At 46.4% G+C, this 9,614-nt stretch overlaps 1 protein-coding gene across 1 annotated transcript; it reads right to left on the bottom strand.

Moving 5' to 3' along the window:
- Position 1: 1 nt before the first annotated feature.
- Positions 2 to 9,614, bottom strand: GPATCH4 (G-patch domain containing 4). Its single transcript, XM_036272834.1, is given in 9 exon segments — positions 2 to 134; positions 137 to 704; positions 936 to 986; positions 1,252 to 1,343; positions 3,413 to 3,499; positions 3,601 to 3,693; positions 3,778 to 3,851; positions 4,310 to 4,445; positions 9,546 to 9,614. Coding segments are annotated over 8 exon segments (1,083 nt in total). The 5' UTR covers positions 4,389 to 4,445; positions 9,546 to 9,614; the 3' UTR covers positions 2 to 95.

Here is a 9,614-nt window from a genome sequence, read left to right on the forward strand (position 1 = left end):
TAGTCCTGCCATTCTCACGTCCATCCCTTATATCCAAGACACGCTCTTCCTCTTGATGCCGCCGCTGTCTTTTCTTGCTTCTGCTTTTCCTATCACTACATGTCCTGCTTCCTGCTTCCCTGGTCCCACCATCTACAACCTCCTCAACTTCTTTATCCTCTATATTCAAGTCTTCCTCATGCTGCTGCCCCCTGCTTCCGCTACATGGATCAATGTGTGCTCGGCTCCCTACCTCCTCTGTTCTGAAACCACCTACAGCCTCCTTACCTCTGCCTTTATCTAAGACCTCCAGTTTCTCCTCTTCATGATGTTGCCTCTTCTTTTTCTTCCTTTTCCTGGGGGGCTGAACAGTTTTTTCTGTGCTCTTCAGTTCCCCAAGCCCTCCTGTTCCTGCTGCCTCTTCCTCGTCCCCTACAGTTGTCCCCTGTCTCATATCTATGACCTTTTCTTCTTGATGTTGTCTTTTCTTCTTACTTTTCCTGATGCTCTGGTCAGTGTGTTCTTGGCACTCCCTGTCTGCATTCCTTTCAGTTGCTGTAGCCTCTTTCTCCTTCCTTTTCTTTTTCTTTCTTTTGAGGGGCTTGCTCTCAGACTGTAGTTGAGGGATCCCAGGGTCCTGGCCTTTGAGCTGAGCCAGGAAGGCCTGCTCCTGGGCCTCCAACCGAGCAAGCTTAGCCTTCATCGTAATCCCCAGACGGGCAGCCCTGAAATAGAGCCACAGTCAGAGGTAGGATATCAGGAAAAATAGGCCTAATTCTTGAAACTGCAGGGAAAATTGGTAGGGGAGAAGCTATCTGCAAGCAGCTTCAGAGATGCACAGATAGTATGAATCATTTCCCTGGGGCGAAAAAGAGTCAAGAAGTAGTACAGGCCACCCTCAGGGGTGGGCTTGTGATAGAGAGAAAAGGGAGACCCAGGAGCTAACCGCTACTTACTTGTGTGCTGTTCGCCCCTCACAGGCTTGGAGCAGCATCTCATCAGTCAGACTGGAGAGGGAGAAGGGGGAACAGAACAGGAATTACAAACATCTGGTGGAAAAGCTTGACCTCTCCTCCCCTCTAAAATATTCCTTCAACACTGAGTCCCTGTTCAGGACCTGCACTTTTCTAGGTGCAGAAGATACAAAGATTAGTATGAAATACATTTCCACCCTGAAGAAGTTCACAGTCAAGCATTTTAGACTTGGTCCTTTCTCTTGAGATCTGCAGCATCTGCTCCTACCTGCCCCCCAACACTAAAATGAAGTCTCACATTTTTGGAGGCTGGGACCCCTGGTTGTCGTCATCACTGCAGCTTTCCAAGTCCTTGTCTGGCTTCTCCCCACCTGAAGTCAGTGTGGCAGTCTAGAAGGAGGGACCATGAGGTGGACAAGATCCACTCAACACATCACTGCTATCCTCCTTCCCTCCTGGAAGCCTTCCCAGGAATTCATACCCATAGGCATAAATTTGCCAGCCCCCAATATTGCTCCTTGCAGACCCAAACAGGTGCACCAAACTGCATACTTTGACTTGGGCAGGAGGGCTGTGGGAGGGTGGAGGGTTGGGGGAGGGCAGTCCTGGTCTCCTTGGCTAGTGGGCAGAACAAGAAAGGAGAAAATACTCTGGGTCATCAGGTCTTACAGTGTGGCAAGTGCCCCCTGGTGGTCATCCCATGGTCCAAGAATCTGACCATAAAGATGGCACCTTTCCCCACCACCCCCAACACATATGCACAGTACTCTATTTGACCAGACTGAGAACCTACTATGGGCCAAGGGTTGGAGATAGAGTAGAATAAGAATGAGAATGGTCCAGCCCAGATGGAATCTACATGTGAGGGGCAAGGGAGTATGGCAGAACACGGGCAATTATTATGAAGGTTTGTCTGTACTGGAGGAGGGGTACCTGCTCAGACTTCAGGATTTAGGGAATAGTTTCTAGAAGTAGCTGAGCTCTGAAAGAGACGGAAAAAGATCAAGTAAAGGAGGAAAGGGAGCAGCAAAGGGAATAGGATGTGCAAAAACTTGAAGGTGAAACAACATGGTACCTTAAAAATAATGACTTGCCCTGGCCGGTTTGGCTCAGCAGTTAGTGTTGGCCTGCGGACCTGTGAGACCCGGGTTCGGTTCCCGTTAAGAGCACGTACCTCGGTTGCAGTTTGTCCCCAGCCCTGGTTGGGGTTGCATGGGTGGCAGCCAGTTGATGTGTCTCTCTCACATTGATGTTTCTCTCTCTCTTCCTCCCACTCTATCTGAAGATAAATGCAAAAATGTCCTTGGGTGAGGATAAAAAAAAAGACTTGCCCTGGCAGGCATTGCTCGCTCAGTGTTTAGAGCATCTGCCTGCAGACTAAAGGGTCATAGGTTCAATTCCAGGTCAAGGGCATGTACTTGCGTTACAGGTTTGATCCCTGGCCTTGGTAGGGGCGCATGTAGGAGGCAACTAATCAATGTGTCTCTCTCACATCAGTGTCTTCCTCTCTACCCCCTCACTCTCTCTAAAAATAAAGGGAAAAATATCCTCGGGTGAGGATTAACAACACCAAAATTTATTTCATCTAGCTAAAATGTAAAGATCCAAAAAAATAAAATAAAATAAAATAAAATGTAAAGATCCTAAGAGAAGTGGCAAGAGACAGAGCTAGAGAAGGCAGCAGGGACAAGGCATGAAGGGCCTTATGAGCCAGTCTGATACATCTGGTCTGTGTCATCCTAAATCAAGGAGGTGTCAGTGACACAAAGAAATTTGTGTTTTAGAACAGTGTATGCTTTGTGAGGATGAATTGATTGGAGTGGGAGTGAGAGAAGAAGTGATGAGTCTGGTTATGAGGCTGTAAAAGAAATTAGGAGATGATGATGGTCTGGGGTAGGAGATGCTCATAGAGATGAAGAAAAATGGGAAAGATTTGCTAGATAACCAAGTAGAGCCCTTGGCACATAATAGGTGGTCACTAAATATTAACCCCCTTCTCTTGGTATGCTAGTAGGTGGAAGTCTAAAGACCTGAGTTCTAGTCCTGTCCGCCATTACTAGCCAGCTGTGAACTCTTCAGCAAGTTCCCCCCACCCCCCACCCCATCCTTTGGCCACATGTGCAAAATGAGGATGGATCAGATAATGTCTCAGGCCTCTGACTTCTAAGTCCTTTGAATTGGACATCCCCTCCCTGCCCCACTCTGGCAGTTCCTGACTGTCCTGCCTTCTACTCTTGCTGGCCCCTCAGCTGATGGTAGGGGTTCATTTAACCTGAAATCTCAACTCTTGCCTAGGGTCTGGGCAGTCTAATTAAACAACAGCAAGGTTGGTCACAGGATCCCAACCTTGTTAGGACAAAATCCTGAGAATATGTAGGGCATACAAAGCAATTGTTCAGGCCCAAGGAAAACCAAGGAAGGAAAAAAAGATGAACTCTCTCACCCCCAGCCTCTAATACCTTCACAAACTTTTGATACAGCAAGTTGGGCTTGGGATGATTATGACGGGTGGTCTCCTTAGAAAGGCGCCTTATCTGTACTCCATCCTGTGGGGAAGTAACAGTGAGTGGGTGACATACCATGTCTCCCTCACCTCCGCATGTTCCAGGCCCTCATGTTTCATGTGCCCATCTATTAGAGTTCATACCTGCCTAGTTTCTACTACCAAGCTGGCTGCAGTTTTGTTGAAGAGCTCATTCCACCAGTGGTTTGTGAAGTCCTTGGCAGGGTCATGTCCCACCTGCCAGAGAAAAAAGTATGAACTCTGAATCAAAGTTTCCCCCTTACCCCCCATCCACACCTCCCTCAGCCTGTCCAATCTTACCCCATGAGTGTCCTGCTTTAGCGTCACCCTGAGGGCCTGGGTGATGCCATTCTCCTTCCGGCCCAGGCCTTTGCCTACAGAAGACAGTGAGTGACTTAGCTTATTCTGCCTGCCCCAGCCCTCACAAGGCACCCCAACACATGCCACTCCTTGCCATTCCATATGCCCAGCACTGGACAAACTCTATCCCTCTCAGAAGCCCTGCAAGTTCTTTTCTTTCTAGCACCTCTCCATGCAGTCCCCCTGCCTTTATCAGAGACCCAGCTCTTCTCCTTCGTAATTCTTTCAGGACAGACGTCATGTTTCTTTCCCTCAGGCCCAGTCCTCCCAACCGCTTCCTTCTTACTATCCATTGTCAAATTTCTTCCTCTTGCCCCCTTCTCTGGAAATCAGACATTTTCTTCTGCAGATTTCCCTTTAAGCTAGCTTTTCCTCCTCCAATTGAGTAGACTGCACGGGGGTAATCCAGGATAATGCTCCTCCCCTGGGCAGAGGAACTGGGGTCATGAAGAAGGTGCCCCATGGGGATCACCTGGAGTCCATCCATGCTTAAGCAGCTGCTCCTCGGCAAACTTCATCCCATGACTCTTGACCTCTGGGGTAACACTCATGGTGAGAAAAGGGTCACTGTCCTCAGGTCCTCAGCAGAGAAGAGGTCATGTATCATCCTTTTAAGAGGAAAAGGAGAGAACATCAAATCCATCCTGACTGCTCTTACAAGAATTCCTTCCTAAAACTGAAGCACAGACAGGAAGGAGGCCTAGTCTTTGGGGAGCTCCCTGTCTAACCAGAGAAGTCAATGTCAACATGTCAAAAGCTATTAATAATACCTATAGTTATAGAGAGTTCACCACAAGCTAGGCTGTGCCAAGGTCTCACATGGATTATATCATTTAATCTTCCCAGCCCGGGAAGATTTCCTGAACTTTACATTCAGGAAAGTATGATTATCCCTTTTTTATAAATGAGAAAACTGAGGCCTAAAGAGATGACTTGCTCAAGGTCACACAGCTAATGTGTGTACGTAGAACTCAAACCCAGGCAGTTTGTGTGCAGAGTCCCCACTCTTCTCCATTACATGAAAACATCTCCCTTGGTTTATTACCATGTTAAAACAAAGCAATGAGCCCTGGCTGGTTTGGCTCAGCTGCCCGTGGACCAAAGGATCACAAGTTCGATTCCCGATCAAGGGCACATACCTGGGTTGCAGGTTTGATCCCCGGCCCTGGTTGGGGTCATGCAGGAAGCAACCAATCGATGTATTTCTCTTACATCAATGTTTCTCTCTCTCTCTCCCCCACTCCCTCCCTTCCCTCCCTCCCACTCTATCTAAAAATTAATGGGAAAATATCTGCAGGTAAAGATTAACAACAACAACAACAACAAAGAACAAAAACACAAAGCAACGAGATGCTTGTTAACCTGAGTTATAACAGTACTTAAAAGACATATCCTGACTTTCGGTCAAGATGATGAATAGGTAAACTCTGTACTCACCTCCTCCCACAACCACATCAAAATTACAAGTAAACTACAGAACAAACATCCTTCAGAACCGCCTGAAATCGAGCTGAATGGAAGTCCTACAACTACAAAATTAAAGTAGAGGCCACCTTGAGACTGGTAGGCGGGGCGGAGGCATGGTCCCACGTGTGGCAGATAAAAATCAGGATACCCTGGCTATGAAGGTCCTCCCTGAAGACTGAAGGGTCCCTGTCCCACACCAGGCACCCAGCTCAGGTTTCCAGTGCCAGGAAGAAAAGTCCCCATAACTTCTGGCTGTAAAAACCAGCGGGAGTTGAGGCTGAGGCTTCTGGAGTCCCAGACAGTTTCTCTTAACGGGCCTGAGCACGGACTTACTCAGACTCACTCCCTCCCGGCTCCAGCATGGGGGGAGGCAGCTTGAAAGTCATGAGAGACACAAGGGGAAGAACTGAGTTGTTTGGCATGGGGTGAGGGCTGGAGAGGCAGCTTTCACCGGGGCCGACTGTACTGGTGGAGGCCGTTGTTCCTTTGGTGAGCCCTTCCCCCACAAGGCTGGCAGACAGGCGCCAAATCTGGGACTCCAGCAACCTGGTTCACACTGTCTGTTCCGCCCTGGTGATTCCCTTAGGCCCTGCCCCACCCAACCTGTTTCCAGTGGCTTTACCACAGGATTGGCTTGTTTTGGCTCCTGCTTCAGGTTTTCCTAAATTCTCTCAAACAAGCAGCATCTAGCCACAGCAAGCCCCACACCTCTCACTAAGTGGCCCCAGGCCTGGTACTAGAAGCAGCCAGCTTTGGTACACAGCTTGGTTTTGCCTGGGCACCTCCAAGCCCAGCACAAGAAGCAACCATCAGCAGATCGCTTTGTAGCTTATGCCTGGTGGCCCTGGGGTAGAACACAAGCAGTGGTTAACCTTGCCCCAGAGCCAGCACACCCAGCAGACAGCTTCAGACCACGTTGAAGCACCACCACCCACCCACCTCCACAAGTGACACACTCAAGGAATGGACTCAGTGGGTACCAGAGCCCTGCTGAAGTAAGTCTTGCTCTGTGTGGTGGGCCCTGCACAGCTGATCCTCCAAGGTAGTCAGAGGTCAGTAGTTAATGGGCACAGCCAGTCCTTGCAGCTCTTTGGGCTGGGTAAAACCCTCCCATTGATGTGCCAATAGAAATCAAGACTCAATTACAACAGAAGGGTGTACAGTCCATATGAAGGGTGCACCTCGAGGGCCCAGCTGGGTGACCAGGGAGGCTGTGCCACTGGACCCTACAGGACACCTACTACAACAGGCCATCATATGAAGCCTAGGAGACAGAGCAACTCGACATAGAAACAAACACAGGGAGGCAGCCAAAATGAGGAGACAAAGAAACATGTCCCAAATGAAAGAACAGAACTAAACTCCAGGAAAAGAACTAAAGAAAATGGAGATGAGCAATCTAACAGATGCAGAGTTCAAAACACTGCTTATAAGGACGCTCAATGAACTTAGAGTTTCAAGGATCTTCATGAGAACATTAAGGAACTTAGTGAGGACCTCAAGAGCATAATAAAGGACCAGTCAGAAATGAAGGATGTACTATCTGAAATAAAGAATAATTTACAGGGAATCAATAGTAGAGTAGGTAAAGCCAAGAAGCAACCATCAATTTGTAATATAAGGAAGCAAAAAACACCAGCAAAAAGAAAAAAGAAGCCAAAAAGATGAGGATAGTATAAGGAGCCTGTGGGATAACTTCAAGGGTACCAACATTCGCATCATGGGAGTGCCAGAAAGAGATGAGAGAGAACAAGAAATTTAAAACCTATTTGAAAAAATAATGACAGAAAACTTCCCTAACTTGGTGAAGGAAATAGATATACAAGTCCAGGTAGCACAGAAAGTCCCAAACTAGATGAACCCCAAGAGGTCCACACCAAGACACATCATCATCAAAATGCAAAAGGTTAAAGACAGAATCTTAAAAACAGCAAGAGAAAAGCAGTTTGTTATCTACAACAGAGCTCCTATAAGGCAGTCAGTTGATTTCTCAAAAGAAACTTTGCAGGCCAGAAGGGAGTGGCAAAAAATATTTAAAGTGATGAAAAGCAAGAACCTACAACCAAGATTACTCTATCCTTCAAAGCTATCATTTAGAATTGATGACCATATCAAGAGTTTCCCAGACAAGAAAAAGCTAAAGGAGTTCATCACCACCAAACCAGTATTATATGAACTGTTGACAGGTCTTCTTGAAAAAGAAGATAAAAGATATGAACAATAAAATGGTAATAAATACATATCTATCAGCAATTGAATCAACAAACAAAATGAGCAAGCAGAACAGAAACAGACTCATAGATACAGAGAACTTTTTGTTGGTTGCCAGATGGGAGGGGGGTTGGGTGAAAAAGATGAAGGGATTAAGAAGTACAAATTGGTTGTTAGACTGATGAACCTCAAAGGGAAGGGCGGAGGTGGGGTGGGAAGAAAGAAACCAAAGAACTTATATGCATATATGTATAACCAATGGACACATACAATAGTGTAGGGAAGGCAGGAGGGTGGTGAGAGTGAGGAAGAGGGTGTCCAGGGGAAAAAAAGGAAAAGATATCTGTAATACATTCAACAACAAAGACGCTTAAAAAGAAAAAAACAATCTCTCCACAAAAAATAAAAATAAAAAATAGACATATCCTCTACTCAGGCCCTAGCATTTACACTGTCCTACTGGTGTGGGGGCTAAACACCTCTTCCCTAATGCCACTGTCTTTCAGTCTTGTTGGAGCACCCCTCTTGAAACTGTCCAGCTTAGGATGGGCATTCTTATTGAGCACTTAATGCATAACAGGTGGATTACTCATATTATACTGTTTCATTTAATCCTGAGAGTTCTGTTAGTTATTATCATTACTTTATAAATGAGTAAAACAAAGCGCGTGTTTCTTGCCTGGGGTTACATAGCTAGTAAGAGATGGAGCTGGAATATAAGCCCAGGTTTCCTGACTCTAAAGTGGCCCTCTTTCTAGCACGTCTCCAACTAATCACATTTTTTAAATTATGTTTTCTTTTTTAAAAAATATGTTTTTATTGATTTTGGAGAGACAGGAAGAGAGAGGGAGGGAGAGAGAGAGAAACACTAATTGGCTGCCTCCTGCCTGACCCCCACTGGAGATTGGACCCACAATCTGGGTATGTGCCCTGACCAGGAATTGAACTGGAGACCTTTCAGTTCATGAGATGATGCTCAACCAACTAAGCCACACCAGTGAGGACCTAGTTGCATTTTTTTTTTTTAATCCTCACACAAGGACATTTTTGCATTTATCTTCAGATAGAGAGGGAGGAAGAGAGAGAGAGAAACATCGATGTGAGAGAGACACATCAACTGGCTGCCACCCACACACCCCTACCGGGCTGGGGACAAACCACAACCGAAGTACGTGCCCCTAGTGTATCTGGCCCGCAGGCTGACGCTCTAACTGCTGAGTAAAACGGGCCAGGGCTCTAGTTGCATTTTTTTATAGTCATTTCACTGCTCCTTTATTTGGACCCCAAAATGGTATTACTGAACTTATATACCAAATTTGCCTCTGAAATGGTTAAGATGTCTTATTATACACACAAGACATTCGAAACTAAGACTACCACTACTGACTTGACTCCTTCAAGTTAACTTTTATAGACCGTTTATTAGAGGCACACTGAAGACCATTTTTAAAGCTGATCAATGGAACTACTGGAGCAATCCTGCAGCCTCCCAAAGTGACAGCTCTGAAGGTAAAACTTGCATGTGAGTTTAGGAAGGTTAGTAAGTATGCTTTGAAAATAGCAGATACATCGTTAAGTCACCCCTCCTAAACATTATATATCAGGCTTAAGAATGATGACCAGTCTAGTTAGGTTTGAAGAGTAGCAAATTCAGAATGACTCACATTTCTGTTCACATTTCTAATGTGAAGGACGATCACCTGTAAACCTAGCTGATACCCTGACCTCCCAACAGAGAAGCATCGGGGGAAGAAATGGCCCTCTCTTGTTTCTTGATACTGCTAGAGAGAAGTAAAATTCAAACACTGAGGTCTTTAAGCCCACCTCAAAACTCTGCCTCTTCTCAGAAGTTATCTCTGATCTATCAGCCACTCTTTTTACAGCGGGTCTGAAGCGCCGACTACGTTTTCCCTAGGTCTCCCTCCTTTTGAGGTCTAAATTCCAGCCCTCCCGCCGCAGTTTAACTCGGATAAAACTACTTTCTTAAGCCCAGGCTCCAGGCCACAACTTCGGAGACAGTAGCTCCTTACCGTCACTGCAGTGTCCTCTCGGCGGAAACATGTGCCAGATCTCACTCGCGAGCTGCCACCTTCCCGGAA

This window comes from Molossus molossus, unplaced genomic scaffold (assembly GCF_014108415.1).
Source record: "Molossus molossus isolate mMolMol1 unplaced genomic scaffold, mMolMol1.p scaffold_m16_p_20, whole genome shotgun sequence".
NCBI classification, from domain to species: Eukaryota; Metazoa; Chordata; class Mammalia; order Chiroptera; family Molossidae; genus Molossus; species Molossus molossus.